The sequence below is a fragment of the Heterocephalus glaber genome, unplaced genomic scaffold, assembly GCF_053883595.1.
Source record: "Heterocephalus glaber isolate CG9 unplaced genomic scaffold, H.glaber_assembly_v1.0 deba00001497, whole genome shotgun sequence".
Classification (NCBI taxonomy): Eukaryota; Metazoa; Chordata; class Mammalia; order Rodentia; family Bathyergidae; genus Heterocephalus; species Heterocephalus glaber.
This window is the reverse complement of record NW_028258320.1, coordinates 5433113-5450257: the sequence shown is the minus strand read 5'-3', so window position 1 is coordinate 5450257 and position 17145 is coordinate 5433113. Positions and strand designations below refer to the sequence as shown.

General features: G+C 52.2%; 1 protein-coding gene across 3 annotated transcripts; it reads right to left on the bottom strand.

Annotated features, from left to right (window-relative positions):
• Window positions 1-12: 12 nt before the first annotated feature.
• On the bottom strand, window positions 13-6685 carry Ptcra (pre T cell antigen receptor alpha). 3 transcript variants are annotated; one of them, XR_015440251.1, is made up of 7 exons: window positions 6334-6624; window positions 4192-4251; window positions 3375-3695; window positions 3135-3179; window positions 2467-2646; window positions 2116-2224; window positions 13-1453 (listed from the first exon to the last, which is right to left on the bottom strand). XR_015440251.1 is itself a non-coding variant. In XM_013072778.2 (7 exons), exons 1-6 carry the CDS (start codon window positions 6569-6571, stop codon window positions 2510-2512), a joined length of 858 nt encoding a protein of 285 aa, XP_012928232.2. In that variant the 5' UTR covers window positions 6572-6685; the 3' UTR covers window positions 1931-2224; window positions 2467-2509. The 3 variants fall into 3 exon arrangements, 2 of the variants coding, with proteins under 2 accessions (XP_012928232.2, XP_004846603.4); XM_013072778.2 differs by lacking the exon at window positions 13-1453 and adding an exon at window positions 6167-6223 and having other exon boundaries at window positions 1931-2224; window positions 6334-6685; XM_004846546.4 differs by lacking the exon at window positions 13-1453 and having other exon boundaries at window positions 1931-2224; window positions 6334-6623.
• Between the last annotated feature and the right edge of the window lie 10460 nt (window positions 6686-17145).

Here is a 17145-nt window from a genome sequence, read left to right as displayed (position 1 = left end):
AGCAGCAGCGGATAATGAGTTGGCACCAGGAGATACCAAGCAGGTCCCCTCTCTATGCCATCCGAGTACGCTCTGGGTCCTCGGTGCTGCTTCAGGATGTCCCCGAGCTCAGTTCTGTGGATGCACACAGACTGGGCCTGCTGCCCTAGGAAGTCTGCAAACTGCACTTTTACCCATAAAGCAATAATCTTCCCCAGTTCCTTGTTTCTTTCCTAGAGGTTGGATACTCTGCTGCATTAGGAAGATGGGTGGACTGAGGCCCAGGCCTTTGTCATTTTCTGGCTGCGGTGTTGGTCCCAGGCACTCCGGGGAGGCAGGGCTGTGGCACGTGGAGTCCACTGAGTGGCTCCACTTCCTCTCCCAAGGCCAAGCAAGACCCGGGGAGGCTGAAGCCAGCCGGCCGTGCTCAGGGAGATGACATGCAGCCTGCTGCAGTGGGGGTGGAGAGGTGACAGGGAGAGATGCTGAAGCTGAGGGAAGCCCACTTCCAGGATGGACAGAAGGCCTCAGAGAGGACATTCACAGAGGCAGAATTAGTTTGGGGGAAGCCAAGAACTCAGGCCTGAGTGCCTGAAGGGACCACGGCTCAGGAAGTGTGGGCACAGCTGGCCCTGTTCCCCCAGCCTGTGCCATGGGGGGGAGGCCCAGGCCCATGGGATGGTGGAGGCTCCAGCTCAGAAGCTGTAGGGCCCCCTTGTAGCTGAATACTGAAGACTGCAGAAAGGTGGGGCTCAGCTGCAGGAGGAGGGGCCTGTGAGAGTCTCCTCCATGGGGAGCAGCTGGCATGCAGGCTCAGGGAGGCCAGTGCCACCTCCACCAAGTAGGGACAGTGCAGCATAGTTCCCACTGCCCCCTGATCATCAGACTTTCCCATGGCCCAGAGGACACTGTGAGACTCTCTGAAGAAAGGCTGCGTTTCCTGGCCATGCTGGGGACATGGGACACATGGGACACATGGATCAGATGCCACTGTGGGAACTTCTTAGCCTGTCAGTGCAAGAATCCCATTTAGAGCAGTGGCACACACCTATCATCCCAGCACCTAGGAGGCTGAGGCAGGAGGACTGCCTTGAGTTCAAGGCCAGCCTGGGCTACATAGTGAGTTCAAGGCCAGCTTTAACTACCTTGTCTTCAAAATAAATAAACAACAGCTGGGAGTGGTGGTACACGTCTGTAATTCTAGCACTCTGGGCAGCTGAGGCAAAAGAGTTGCAAATTCAAGCCCAGCCTGGGCAGATCAGTGACTTAGCAAGACCCTGTCTCAAATTTAAAAATTAGAAAAAGGGGCTGAGGATGCAGCTCAGTGCAAAGGCCCTAGGTTCCATCCTCAGCAACAAACAAAACAAGGCGACACAACTCCCAAAACCAAAAACCTCTTTAGGAAACAAGGCAGAAACAAAACAGGCAGCCTCTTTGGTGCCTGGCTCTTTGCTGGTACTTGGTGAGTATCTATCTGTCAAGAGAATAAGGGTCCTGAGTTGATTAACAGTGCATAGCATTACCCAAGTTCGATCCCCAGTACCAAAAACAAAAAAAAGAAAAAAGGAAAAAAACAGTCCATAGCACTGGAATCATCTCCTCGGGCTCTGAGCACTGGGCTGAACCTGTTTCCCAGCTCTGGGCTCCGCTCCTTCCGTCGAGTCCAGACAGGTCTCAAGCCTAGCACCCTCACCAGGCTCCTGGCTCCCCACCTGTCCCTCACAGCTTGGGTCAGACCATGGTGGCCTTGCCCAGCACCTGACTATAGGGAGTCAGAGGTGGGCAGCTTCCTTGGCCCCACCCCTGCGCTGGAACTGCAGCCTCCTGCACTTAGGAAGCCTCCTCCTCTGGGGAGCCCCCCAGAGTCCTGCATCTCTAACTGCCCAATTCCCAACCCACCCCACACAATTAAATATTAACCATTTAAAATTATGATATTTAAACATGTTCATTTTCTTGTGTCATTTAAGTTCTTTAATTGTGCTCAGTTCTCTGCCCCTGCAATGTCCAGGGTCTGGGCAGATCCATGCTGACCAGGGCTCTTAATGTGAAGAGGAGACACAGCCTTCATTTGCCCAAAGCCCTCTGTCTGAGGGTGGAGGCAGAGCCCTGCCCCAGGAAACCTAGTCAACCTACCTGATTGGAGGAGGCAGGTCACACATAAAAAAATGCTCAGAGGTGCCGGGGATTTAGCTCAGTGGTTCTGCCACCTGCCTCGAAAGCACAAGGTCCTGAGTTTGATCCCCTGTACCAAAAAAAAAAAACAACAATGCTCAGAGCCAGGTGATGTGGTGGTGCACATCTGTGATCCCAGCATTGGAGGCTGAGGCAGGAAAATTGCAAGTTCAAGGCCAGTCTAGGGTACTTAGCAAGAATCTGAATCAAAATTTTAAACAAAGATCTGAGTCTTGGGAAAGGAATCTTGAGGGTGTCCTGAGCAGCAGGCCAGGCCGGGCCCCACGGGTAGAGTGTGTCCCCTCCTCTGACCTGAATGGCAGGTGCTCTTTTAGCTGTCCCTCAGGCACTGCGGCTAGGCACTGGGGTGGTAGCTGGCGGTGGGTGCGGGAGGCCGAGGCAGGCAGGTACAGGTCAGGAACACATCAAGAAGCAGCAGCTTGAACAGCAGCAGTCTCAGGGCCCCCAGCCACAGGCCCTGGGCCTGGGAGCCTGGGAGGGGAGGAGCAGGGTGAAGTGGAAGAGCCACAGGGGCCTCTCCTCTGCCCTGATCTTGTACCTCTTCTCTGTTCCCTCCTCCAAGGACTCCTTGCTGGTGTCAAACCTCAGAGGACCTTCCCAGCCCTCAATGGCCAGTGGGCCGGCAGGATTAGCATCTGATGCTGGCAGTAACCAGCCCAGACTTCTTTATTTGCTCAAGAAACAGACATCACAGCACTCTGGGAGGCTGAGGCAGGAGGATCTCAAATCCCAGTCCAGCCTGGGAAACCTAGTGACTTAGACCCTGGCTCAAAATAAAATATAAAAATATTTTAAAAGTCTGGGGATGTAGCTCAGTGCTACCTGGCCTTCTGTCGCCTGTGCTCATTCTGACGTCCAGGAGTTAGGCTGGGGACAGAGGACTCACCCCATCTGACCGTAGGGAGCAAAGGCTGACGGCCCTGGCTGCCTCTGGCTTCTAGCTTAGTGCTGGTACTCACCTCCGAGAGGCTCCCCATAGCAGGTCCTGGCGGCAGAGGCTGCTCCTGCCAGCCAAGGAGAAGGCAGTGGGTCAGCAACCAGGAACCAGGGCCAGGCGCCCTGCCCCGTGTGCCCGCCCAGGGTGTGCAGCTTTCAGGGCATGGGATGCCAGCACCAGCGTGGGAGCCCACAGCTGAGAGGCGGAGGCCCGTCGGCCCTGAGCCAGGCACCACCCCGCCTCCCTGCCACACCGCCCCCACCTGACAGCTGCAGGGGCTGCGTGCTCCGGCGAGGGCCCCCGGGCCCCGGCTCCGTGTGGCAGACCAGGGGCTCCCAGGCGGCCCAGTCCTCGGCGGGCAGGGACAGCTGGGCCAGGCTGCTCCAGGTGCCATCGGTGGCAGGGGCTGGGCCATAGGTAAAGGCGTCCAGGGCGCTGCCGTTGCCAGCGGAGAACCAGACGGGGCTGTCCAGACCAGGGGGTGCGACGTCGAGGACCAGGCAGACCACCATGGTGCGCCACTTCCCGTCCACCAGCAGCGTCACCGGCGGGGCCAGAGAGGGGAAGGGCGCGGCACCCGCACCTGCAGGAGCGCACAGGCCGGCTCGGATCAGCCCGGTCCCGCGCCGCGTCTCACTGTGGGCAAGGGCTCCAGGCTGTCCCGTCGATCCTTCCTCCATCACCATTCGTCCACCCATCCCTCCCTCCTTCCACCCTCCACCCTCCATCTGTTCTTCCTATCTTCCATCTAAATATGTATATGTCTGCCATCCTATCTATATGTCTGTCCATCCATCCGCCCCCTTTTTTTCTTGGTTTTTGAGACACAGTCTTGCTATGTAGCCCAGGCTGGCCTGGAACTTGTGGCAACCCATCTGCCTCAGCCTCCAGAGTGCCACCATGCCCACCACACCCAGTTCCATCTGTCCGTCCATCCTTCTGTCCACCTGTCTACTCTCTCCAAGCTCCTCTCTATGCTACGTACTGGGGACATAATGTGGAACAAGACATTGTCCCTGTCCTTGAGGAGCCCAGTCACATGGGAAAGACAGCAGGTGTGGGAGCAAAGCTCATAATACCTTGTGCTGGTGGCCTTGGGACAGTGGTCACCTCTGGAGAAGGAGGGAAGTAGACAGGGCCTGGAATCAGAGGAAAAATATCAAATATTTCTGTGACTTCCTTCTTTGAAAAAAGATGTGATTCAAATACGGCAAAATTCTGACCATTTGTTGCTCTGAGTGGAGCGCGCACGGCTGTGTGGTGTTAGCCCCAGTTCTTCCCCCCATGCCTGTGGCTTTGGTGGGGGCTGATTCTGCCTGGGATGTGAGTGTCAGTGTGCAAGTGTGTGCATGTGTTTGTGTGGTGCCGAGATGGGACTCAGGGCCTCACGCATGCTACACAGTGCTCAGACGCTGAGCTGCAACCGCCCTTTTAAAAGGCAATTTTCTTTATACACAAGCCACAAGACACACAATTCACCCACTTACCATCTAGGTCTAATATCTCATGATTTAAAAATACGAGTCACACGGTGCTGCCAGTGTTTGTCCTGAGTTCCCAGTCTTACTCTTTTCAGGGAAGATGACTCAGGTAACGCATAACAAGATGCTGTATGTGGAATATCTGGATTTTTGAAACTTATACAAATTCACACTGTGAGTTCTGTGTAGCCAGGCTGCAGACCGGCTCGGAGCATGGGGAACCCAGAACCGAGGGGAGGTGGTGACGAGAACCCTGAGGGTTTGGGGCCACACAGCTGGGGGGAGTCTCTGGTCAGGGTTTGGACTCTGACTCCAGAGCCCATGGACCTCCCCACGCAGCCTGACCTCGACTGTCATGTGTCCCTCAGCTTCAGGAAGAGTTGGGACCCGGTCACCCACTCAGCTCTCCAGGGCAGACTGTCCCATGAGATAATGGGGTCAGCCCCAGAAAACTGCTCTGAAAAGACCATAAATGTCAAATCCCTTGGCAGATAAGTTTGGGTATTATTTATTTTTCCTTCTTTTTTTTTTTTTTTTTTTTTTGTAGTGTTAGGGATTGAATGCAAGACAAGTGCTTTCCTGCTGAGCTACATCACTAGCCCTACCCCGGCCTTTTTTGTGATGGGGTCTCACTGTGTTGCCCAGGTTGGACCCAGACTTGTGACCCTCTTGCCTCAGCCTCCCTGGTACCTTGGATTATGGGCCCACACCACTGCCTCCAACTGCATTATTCTTGGTATTACTATCACTAAGCCAAAGAAAGGTAACGGGAAAGCTGGGAGTGAGCCCTGGATCTCCAACTTCCTGAGCCTCTTTGGCTGCACACATAAGACAGTCTCTGCCAGAGCTGAGTTTTGCTCCTCCTCCTTTGTGAAGCCTGCCAGGATTGCTTTTCCTCACCCCAGCTGCTTCCTTCCCACAGCTCAGGCCTCTTGTCACGGGCTCACCCTGGTCTACCTGTGCCACTAAGGGGGCACCTGGGACACACCTCAGGCCAGCTGGGATCAAGGAGACCCCTGAAGCTAAGGGTAGTGGCACATGCCTCTCATCCCAGCACTCAGGAGGCTGAGGCAGGAGGATCACCGGGAGTTTAAGGCCAGCCTGGGCTACATAATGAGTTCAAGGTTGGCCTGAACTACACAGCAAGACCCTGTCTCAAAAAAAAAAAAAAAAAAAGGAAAAGGGGCTGGGGATGTAGCTCAGTGTGAAGGCTCTGGGTTCAATCCTTAGTACTAAATAAATAAATATACAGATAGATAAATAAGACCCCTGACTCAGGGCCAGCACGTCCCTCACAACACACACACAAACGCTCACGCCCCGCAGTGACCCAGAATTCTCCCTGGGATGCAGGAATCCTGCAGACCGGCCTTGACCGGGGAGGGGCTAGTAAACACCCTGGCAAGGCCAAGGCCAAGGCGCTGAGGCCTGCGGATCCCTCCTGAGCCACTGGGCAGAGGAAGCAGGAAGTGAACTTGAGACCCCAGCTCTGTGGGCACCGGGCTCTCCAGGGTAGCGCTGACGGCCAGGACCCGCTGTGTCCGGGGTCACTGCCGGCTCTGCTCCGCCCCACCTCTGTGGCTGTCCTCCTGGGCGGCTCCCTCTCCCCACAGCTTGGTCGGGCAGGCGGCTGGAGGTGGAGGAGGGTGGACATCGGGTGAGTCCGTCCCGAGGGCCCTGTTCTGTCCCCCACCCAGGGAGGCCCACAGAAGGGTCCCGAGAGGATGCAAAGGGGCTCACCTGTGGGCAGAGCTGCACACCCGAGGGCCAGGAGAAGCAGCGGGCACATCCCTGCCATGGCCCACAGGGAGGGAGGCGCCCACTGCCAGCTGCACCCCAGCTGCTTGCCACCAGCCGTGTCCCCTCCCAGGGTCCTCCCACGCCGGCAGGAGGGTTCCTCCCTTCTGAAGAGCACCGCAGGGGGAGGCCTCCGGGGCACCTGCCAGCTCTGCGTCCCGCCCCCCAACGCGGGGCGCATTTCACACGGGGCAGCCAAGCCAAGGCTCCGGAAGGTGTGGCGGGCGGGGATAGCGCCAGGGCTCCGGCTCCTCCCAGACGGCGCCTTGCAGGCAGAGAGGCCCAGGAAACTTTTTTCTGCAGGGTTCTAAGCCCCCTTTAACCATTTTTTTTTGTTGTTGTACTGGGATTGAACCCAAGGCCTTTGCACTGAGCTATATCCTAGGCCCCCTTGCCCTCCATCCCTTTTTTTTTTCTTCATTAGGTTACTAAATTGCCCAGCCTGAGCTAGAACTGGTGATCCTCCTGCCTCAACCTTTTGAGTGCTGGGATTATGGGAGTGACCACCACACCCACCTTCAAATCCCCTTTTAAAAATAGAGTTTTTGGGCTGGGGATTTAGCTCAGTGGTTTCACCACCTGCTGCACAAGCGCAAGGACCTGAGTTTGATCCCTGGTACCAAAATAAATAAATAAATAAAATAAAATAAAATAGAGTTTTTGCCAGGCATGGTGGTGCCTGCCTGTACTTCAAGTACTTAGGAGGTTGAGGCAGGAGGATCATGATTTCAAAGCCAACCTGGGCTACAATAATGAGTTCAAGGCCACCCTGGACTACATAGTGAGACAGACATTTTTCCCAAAAGCTCATCAACTGTTTATTGAATAATCTTTTCTGACCCATTATCTTTGAACCCTTCCTTAGTGCATGGCCGTGTCTTTTATACAGACAGATTTGTTTCTCCCGGGTTCCTGGACCTGCTTACTCCAGTGCCAGCCTTGTCCCTGGCCACTTTGATCACCCCACTGCCCCCCTTCATGGCACCTGGAGACTGTAGGCTCCTTGAGTTCCCAGGCCACCAAGCCAGGTGTGCAGCCATGGGGACCCGCAGGGAGGGGAAGCAGGTGTCCTAACGACTCTTGTGTGACCACATCACAGACGGGAAAGGCCCTCTGGCTGCTGCCTCGGGGTCTCAGGACTTCTTGGGGACAGCAAGCCAGGGGTCCCTGCCTGGCTGCCCAGCCACTAGTTCCCAGCTGCACCTGGCTCAGCCTGGGTGCTCCCAGCTTACTTTCTTTTGTCCTTAGGGATTTTTTTTTTTAAATGGTATTGGGGATTGAACCCAGAGCCTCTGCACTGAATTACATCCCAGTCCCTTATTCTTCGTTATTATTTTGAGACAGGGTCTTACACCATTTCTGTTTTTTGGTTTTTGGGTTTTTTTGGTACCGGGAATCGAACTGGGGACCTTGTGCTTTCGAGGCAGGCGCTAGAACCACTGAGCTAAAACCCCAGAGACAGGGTCTTGATAAGTCCAGGCTGGGCTGGAACTTGCCATCCTCCTGCCTCAGCCTCCTGGAATGCTAGGATTACAGGGCTTGGATGTGCTCTAGGCCTTCCCCTGCACTCTCCCTCTGCCCCATGCCCAGTGGTTCCTGGAGAACCCTGCCCTGAGTTCTGGGGGGTTTGCCTATCTCCCCAAAGCTCTGAACTGAAGGACACACCAAGGGTCTGGGTGCTGTGCCTTCACTCCCTGAAACCCAGGGCCTTGTTCAACTGAGATGAGCCTGGCAGGATAGGAGCAAGGAAACAATGGAAATGCAACTGTGTGCACTAGAGAAGATTGCTGCTGTCACCAGGTAATCATCAGTGACACATCCAACACTTGCAGTTAGGGGACAGTGCTCAGTGTAGGATGGGGTCCGCATTCGCATGCGCACTGAGACATCAGAAGTAGGCGCCCATGGTTTATCAAATGGAAATCCCAGTGCTGGCCCTGGGGGTGGGGAATAGGGGAGGACACTCACCCAGGACGTCCGCAGCCCTAGGCTCCATCTCCTCACTGAAAAAGGAAAACTATAGCACTATTTACAGTAACTATGAATACAAAATCATCTAAATGTTCAAGGGTAGGGAAATGGCTAAAATGGTGTTATCTATGCGATGAAGTACTATGCAAGCCCTAAAATGTCTATTCTTTTTTTCTTTTCTTGAGACAAAGTTTCACTAAGTGGCCCCGGCTGGCCTCAAACTTGAGATCCTCCTGCCTCAGCTTCCCGAGTGCTGAGATTACAGGCATACACCACCATGCCTGGCTTCCAATCATTTTTTTTTTCCATTCTAAACTATTTATTGGTTTCTGTTTTATGGTAGGAATTGGGGCTGAGAATAATAAGGGTGCTCTCAGCAGGAAGATGGGGAGATGGACAGGAGGGGACTTGGAGGAACTAAGCACATGTGAGTGCACTGGAGTGTGTGTGTGTACTTGTGTGTATGTGTGTGTGTGTGTGTTAGAAGGAGGGCAGGGTCCTGGGGATCCTTCTTCCAGAGGAGTGAGAGGTCACGAAGAGTGCTTTGAAACTGACCTGTAAGTTCTTTCTGAGTTTATCATGGCCTGGAAACATGTTTGGGTTCTGATGTCAATTTAAGAAGGATAAAAAATAAGGTTTGTGTGCCACATAATAACATTTCAGTCTATGACTGGCTGTGTATACAACAGTGGCTCCATGAGATTACAATGAACCAAGCCAAGTGTGGTGGCGCATGCCTGTAATCCCAGTGCATGGGAGGCTGAGGCAGGAGGATCACATGTTCAAACCCAGCCTGGGCAATTTAGCAACTTAGTGAGACCTTGTCTCAAAATGAAAAAAAACTTTTAAAAAGGGCTGAGGGGAAAAAAGGGAGGGGGGCTGAGGATGCACCTTAGTGTGAAGGCCCTGGGTTCAATCCCAAGTATGCAAATAAATAAGTAAATAAGAGTGAAGTCAGCTGTAGCTCCACACACCTGTAATTCCAGCACTTGGGAGGCTGAGGCAGGAGGACTGCTGCAAGTTCAAGACCAACCTTGGCTACACAGTGAGTTCAAGGCCAGCCTGAACTACATGGTGACACCTTGTCTCAAAAAGCCACACACACACACACAAACCTACCCAAAAAAACCCCACAAACAAAAAAAACCAGAGTGAGTTGCATCCAGCTACAGTAGTACACATCTATAATCCCAGGTACTGGGGAGGCTGAGGCAGGAGGATCACTTGAGCTCACAAGTTTTCTTGGTTTTTTGCGGTACCGCGGATTGAACTCAGGACCTTGCGCTTCCAAGGGAAGCGTGGCATCACTGAACTAAATCCCTGGCCCTAGCCCACAAGTTTAAGATAGCCTAGGCAACACAGTGAGATCCCCCCAATTTCTTAACCGAAAACAAAAATAAACCCTATAGTCAAATTCCACTGCTAGTATTGCCAGGGAGAGGTCTTGTTGAGTCCTCGACCTAGAGGTAGAGTGATTAAGGACGAGCTGGTTGAAAATCAGTGGATACTGGTGCCAAGTCAGGTATACCATGTTTCACCACAGCCATTCTCTTGAGAACAAGAACAAAGTGACAGAGCTGTTAAAGGATCTGCTTTGCAGGGTGCAGTGGCACACACTTGCAACTGTAGCACTCGGGAGGCTGAGGCAGGAGGATTGTGAGTTCAAGGCCAGCCTAGGCTACATAGGGAGACCCTGTCTCAAAACAAAAGGATCATCTCTATTGAAGGTAAGGACTCATAAAAATTGGAGAAGGGCTTATGTCAGATATGGGGAACCTTCTAACGACCTGTGCCAAAGACAGAGGACAGAAGCACATCCCTGTATCAGCACCATGACCGTAGCCCAAGCAGAAAGCCTCTTGCCACATGAGAAGGAAACCCTGGACAGAGCAAGGGGTGCAGTTTCCTGCCAGCTCTGGGGGTTAAAGGTTCAGGAGCTGCTGTTTATGACCTCATGAGAGAGGAGTGAGTTGGCAAGGCTCATGTGGGGCAGCTGAGGAATTTCTGGAAACTGCCCGTGCTGACTGCAAGGAATATCGCTTGCCAGGGCAAATCCCACAGGGGCAGCCTGGAAGCCACAGCCGGACACAGTGGCCAGACCAGCTGTGCTGCTAGGTGAGCCGCAGGGCAGGGTGGAGGGCTCTGCAGATGTGGCTCATGGATGTCACTGACCCCACGTTTTTCAAGATGGGTTCTCAGGGTCCACCGGATCTGCAGTCAGATCTGATGTTCCTGCAGCTGCCGCGCCGGCCTGGGTCACTGCATACTCGATTTCATGGGTGTGCGCAACACAGACATCAACTTGCTCTTATGCAAGCTGCTGTTATTCTAGGTTTTCTGTTGCTTGCTGCTAAAACTGATCCTAACTAAAGAGTACTGCATGTTCCAGGTCCTAGCAGGGAAACAGATGGGCAATTTGAAGGGAGTTGGAGAAGGAGCTGTTTATAACGCTGTGGGCCGGGTATAGAGAAAGAGGAAGCTACTACAGGGCCCAGAGCCATGCGGAACTGTGACCTTCAGGTGACAGGTGTGGTGGTGGCCCATGCATGAAGGGGAGCAGGAGGACAGACTCCCTGGTCTAACTGTCCTCCCATCTGACCCTGGTGGGTGGGCCCTGGCTGTGGAAGACCAGGAGCACAGCTCAGCTGCCCAGGACACAGTGGGGGTGAGAGGTTGGATTTGGAGGGATTTTGGTTATGCTTTTTAAAATATTATGTGTTGGGCAGGGATGTAGCTCAGTGGCGCCACACCTGCCTCACAAGCACAAGGTCCTGAGTTCGATCCCAGGTATTGCAAAAAAAAAAAACCCCAAACAAACAAACAAACAAATATTGTGTTGCTGGGCGTGGTGGTGCAGTCCTGTGATCCTAGCACTTGGGAAGCTGAAGCAGGAGGATCACTGCAAGTTCAAGGCCAGCCTGGGCTACATAGTGTATTCAAGGTCAGCCTGAACTGCATAGTGAAAACCTTGTTTCAAAAAAACAAAAATATAAAATAAAATAAAAAACATTTTGCATCCCGTAGGGTAGTACACGATCTTTCTGGTACTGGGGATCAAACTCAGGTCCTTGAGCTTGTGCAGCAGGTGGCGAAACCACTGAGCTAAATCCCCGGCAGTACACGATCTTTCAGGGTATAGTTTTCCAGCTGTACCCTAATGAGGCCAGGGCACAGCCAGCTGGCTGCTTCCGCGACATGGGGCAGGGGATTATTATCTGTACAAGTTCTTGGCTGGAGCGTGTGTGTTGCAGGTGGAGGTCACTGATGTCCAATTCACAGCGAAAGGGTCAGCATTTTGTGAGCCCATGGATGGTGGTGCATGGGGAGGGGATGGCAGAGTCATTCTGACCTGCATGGCGAAGCCGTGCACCTCCAGATAGAAGTCACCATGGGAATGGTGACCAGGACACCAGATCCACCTGAGAGCAGGCAACTTCGATAGAGCCTGAGCAGAGCTTCCATGCTCACCACCAGGGCCACTGACACACACATGTCCCCTTAGCACTCCTGGCAGGAGAGGGCTGCATCTCGGCCCGGATGATCACTTTGTCCTTCCGCCTTACTGAGGACCACTGTGTCCTTGTGGCCTTTTGTTTTTTTCTGGTGCTGGGGACAGAATGCAAGGCCTATCGTGCCAGGTGTGTGTTGTACATTGAGCTGCACCCCAGCTCGCTCTGTCCTTGATGCTGGGCACCACAGTCGGGAACCCCCGATGCTAAAGTTCTCACTGAGGTCAGGGAACCCAGTCCCATCCCTTCACCCAGTGATCACAGTCACCAGAGCAAGGCAACCATGGTGGTGGCCGTCACCAAGGATTTAACAGCTTAGCAGAGTGAGGCCCTGAAGATGTGCAGCTGGGGGCTGAGGAGGCTGTACATGACAAAGCCAGCCCAGTGCTGTCAGCTCCAGACTTCTGATTCCCTCAGACACCAGGGGGGTCTGGTGCCTCAGGCTTATTACTTGTGGGGTACCATCAAGCCCAGCCTGAATTAATTAACCAGCTCACATAAATCCCAGGGCTTGGAGGAGCACTGTGGCATTGGTTTGGCCCAAGCGAGCCTCACATTCTACCCTCCCAGCCTCGCTCCCCACAGCTCCATGGTGCTGCCAGGGAGGTCTGGCAAGGCCTACTTCTTCGTGGGTAGTCTCGGCAAGGGCTCGCATTGCCTCTCCAGGAGCTCCTCCGGGATCTAACTCACCATGGCCCAGGGAGGAGGGCTGGGCAGGGCGGGCTCTGAGCTGGTGTCCCATGTCCTGGAAGGGGGACACAAGACAGGGTTATCTCCTCAGATGAGGGCTGAGAATTCAGCATGCTCAGCCTCAGTATTTTCTAAATGTCTCTGTCCCTGCCCAGGGTCCCCACTTGCACCAGGCCTGACCTTAGCATGAGAGACCAGGAAGGCTGAGCATCTAATCAGCACTGAAACTTGGCAACCCTTCCAAAGACATCTGGGCCAGTCCTCAGTCATGTGTGCCCTGCATGTGTGGGAGGTGAGGGACATCCCCATGTTGCCACCAAGGGCTCTGACTTCTCTCGCCCTCTGTGAGCCTCATTCCTTTTCCAGGGAACCAAGGATTGGCCCTGGGGACAGGTGCCTTGCTCCACAGACAGGAAATCACAAATCAAACAAATTGACCCCAAAATGTCAGTGTGTGCACCAGAGGTGGGGACAGGACCTGGGGCTGCTGTGGCTCCAGAGTCAGGGTTGGGCAGCCCTAACAGCTCAACAGGTGACTGCAAGAGATCTATCCATGAAAATCAAATACACTGAAAAACCAGGATAAACCAGCTATGGTGGCCCATGCCTGTAATCCCAGCTACCCAGGAGGCTGAAGCAGGAGGATGGCAAGTTCAAGTCCAGCCTGGGCAACTTAGTGATTTAGCAAGACCCAGTCTCAAAATAGAAAAATAAAAAGTAGTGGGGATATAGTTGAGTGTGAAGGCTTTGGATTCAACTTCTAGCACCAGAAAAACAAAAGAAAAGAAAAAGAAAAATTAGTTAATATGTGGACTCCTGATTTTATGTGCACCCAAAATTTAACACACCAAGTTCCACACTATATTATTTCTGTAATAAATCAAATGACAGAGCCGGGGATTTAGCTCAGTGGTGCTGTACCTGCCTTGCAAACATAAGGTCCTGAGTTGAATCCTGGGTACCAGAAAAAGAAAATCATATGACAAACATAAATCACAGTGATCATGTAACTTCCTTCTGTGACTTCCCCAGGAGGCCAGAGCCCTGGAGGCCGGGGACCTGGGTCCGTGTGCCAGCCCTTGGCCCTGGGCACAGCCGGGTGTGCTCCACCAAGGCCTGTATGGAGCTGCGGTCAGCCTGGACCCCTCGAGTCTACGAAGAATCAGTCCGTCAATGGTTTGTGCTGTAAGACCGAGGGCCTTACCAAACACTCCGAGGAGCTGAAGTGGAGCACACCCGGGGATCCCAGCGGTGCCTCCAGAATGTAAGACCAAAGGCCTTACCAAATGCTCCAAGGAGCTGGAGTGGAGCACACCCGGGAAGGAACACACCGGCCATGTTGGGAAACAGACCTTTATTAGTCTGGCCAGACGGCACTCCCGAAGCAAAATAGCTCAGAGAGGCACCTGGCTCAGAGTCCGAGGTTGTTTTATAGGGGGTTAAGCGGGGGTGGGGGGGGTGGTTTAACATGTGGATTCACAGAAAAAAAAAAAAGAACAAAGGTTAGTGGCTCATTGTCACATACTGATGTTCAGCAGACATCCCGACTGACAGTTGCGACCACCCTGTTTACAGATTGTCCTATAGATACTGGGCCCCCGGACATTTGGATTTAGGGCAAACAGATGGCTGAGTAACCTCGCCCTATTACTGATTGTCCATTGTCCCGAGGCAAACACACTCCAACCATCAAATTTACAACAGAATCTAGGGGAGTAATTAACTTTTGAATCACACAGTCCCACAGTGCTATTACAGAATACCAGGAACTGGGTGATTCAGAAACAAACGAGGCTTCTAGGAAGATGGAGTGGTGAAGAGCAGGGAAACAGCCTCTCTGAGATTTGGTGTCCAGATGCTGGAATATAGCAATGTGAGGGAGAGACAAAGGAGGGAAGTGGGTCCCCGAGACCCAACAAGAATATGAGGTGAGAATTGAAGCCCACAGGGAGAGTGGGGAGAGAGACTTCAATGCAGAAGGAAGTGGCAAGTGGCGCTTTCTCCCTGAGCCCTGACTCACTGTGTGGAAAGGGAAGGTTGAACCTGCAGAAGCTCAGTGACTACTGGCAACCCCAGAGGCCTCCACAGGGAGACGCACCAGTGGAACAGAGCAGTGGACACAGTGGACTGCAGTGGCTGGTGAGTTATTTGGGTTCAGATGTCCCCACAAGAAGACTGGTAGCTCTCCTGGCTGGTAGCCATCTTGGAGGAAGGCTGACTGACCTCAGAACTCAAAGCAGCTGTGGGCTGGCTCTATTAGGGTGAGGCACAACCAAGTTCAAGTCAGCAGGAGGTCAAGGAGCCAAGCTCAAGCTAGCTGGGGGCACAGGAGGTGTTGCAGGCTGAACAAAATGGGTTCCGTCCTCATAGCCAGAAACCAGCCTCAGCTTCAGAACTAAAGGTGCAAGCTTGCTGGGATTATCCATTACCCCAGCATAAATCTACAGCTGGCTTGCTGGGATTAATCAACATGGATCTGGACTCTGTTTGCCCACTCTGTTTACCAATGACAGCAGAGACCTGCCTTGAAGTGGACTTTTTTTTTCTTGTATTTTTTCTCTTTTCTTGTTTTGTTTTCTTTTTTGCTTGATTGTTCTTCCTCTTTGGTTTTTTTGGTACTGGGGATCGAACTCAGGACCTTGCACTTTCGAGGCAGGCACCGGACCCACTGAGCTAAATCCCCAGCCCATTGATTGTTTTTTTTAATGTAAGTGTGAACATTGTTTCTAGTTTTGTTGTTGTTATCCTATTCTTGTTTTCTTTTCTTCCTTCTCTTTCCCTCCTGTCTTCTCCACCAGTTTCCCAAAGTTTGTGTAATCTTCCTTTTTTTCTTCAGCCTTTCATCTAATCTCTTCCTCTTCTCCTGTTTCTCTATTTTAACCCCTTAACACCTTTTACATTTTTCTCCTGAGGCTAAAATCGCCATACTGAGGGCATATTTTCTGTATACAATTTTCTGGTTGGTTTTATTTTTTTATTTTTTTAGTACTGTGGATCGAACTCGGGACCTTGCACTTGCAGGGCAGGCGGCGAACCACTGAGGTAAATCCCCGGCCCTGGTTTTAGATTTTGTTATATAACTGCAAATCTATTTCATATGGTTAAAGGTGGCAAATTAATAGTTACCACAGTCATCTTCTAGGCTGTGTTTGATGCTACTGTTATTGCTGATTGTACTATTTTAGCCAAGGTGATATAATGGTTCTAATCTGTTGTTCTTCCTGGTATGCCAAGACTGACATTGGCTAAGGGTCATAAACAATACTAGGGCGGGGGATTTAGCTCAGTGGTTCCAGTGACTGCCTTGCAAGCGCAAGGTCCCAAGTTCGATCTCCTGTACCAAAAAATAAAAAAAATAAACAATACTATAGGCCAGTGCCAAAGAACAAGGGGCTAGGCCAAATAGGCAGCAACTTCTCATCTCTAATAAATTGAAGAGGTAGGATTTTGCAACAGACTCAAAACCTAAAAGCCAGCTAGACCTGGAAGACATCTCTGAGAAGTAGTCATTTCCTAAGCATCCTAATTTACAAGCATCAACCCAGGAACTAAACTAAAAAAGAAAAAAGTGGACTGGGGATTTAGCTCAGTGGTTCTGCCGCCTGTCTTGCAGTGCAAGGTCCTGAGTTCGATCCCCATTACCAAAAAGAAAAAGAAAAAAAAAAAAAAGGGATCTCCCAGAGGGCTCTTGAAAAAAAAGAAGAAAATGAGAAGACACTTAAGCAAGATGCAACACCAGAAACAAAAAAGTTTCTTTCTCACAGTTGAGACTGGGAGTCCAAGGTCAAGGGGCTGCACCCATGAAGGGGCTTTCTGTGCATCCTAACCTGGCAGGAGAGCAGGGTGTGGTGGTCCACACCTGAAATCCCAGCGCTGGGGAGGCTGAGGCAGGGTCTTGCTCACTAAATTGCCAAAATTCCTAGCTTTGGTGTTAGGTCAGGCGGTGTGCCCCTGAGAGGGCAGTGTGTGAAGCAAAGGTGCAGTGCACACCCTAGAAGGCTGGAGAGCCCAGGAATGTGGATCATCTGAGGAAAGCTCAAGGGGTGAGCAAGACCTACCTGAGAGAAGCCATGAGCTACAACCACTAGAAGTGTTGCAAGGGTGGAGGCACCCAGGCCCTTTGTTTCTTTTCTTTTTTTGGGGGGTACCGGGGATTGAACTCAGGTCCTTGCACTTGCGCAGCAGGCGGCAGAACCACTGAGCTAAATCCCCGGCCCGCACCCAGGCCCTCTGGAGCTTACATCTTGCCAGATTGCCTCAGATGCTGGACATGGAGCTACAGGACTTAATGTTTGCCCTGCTGGATTTTGGGACTTGCTTTGATTTCATTCCTTTACATCTCCCTGTTTGGACCTTTTGGAATGGGGATGTTTATCTTGTGCCCTTGTATGTTGAAAGCGTTTAACTTTTCATTTGTACAGGGGCGGGCAGCTGAGTTTGCCTGAAATCTCAGAGCAGACTTTGGACTTGGGCTTTTCAGCAGTGATAAAACTGATAGAGAACTTAGACGGACTAAATGCCTTTTGCATAAAGAGATGTACAAGTATTTTTTTGGGGGGGTCAGGTGAAATGTTATGGCTTGTCT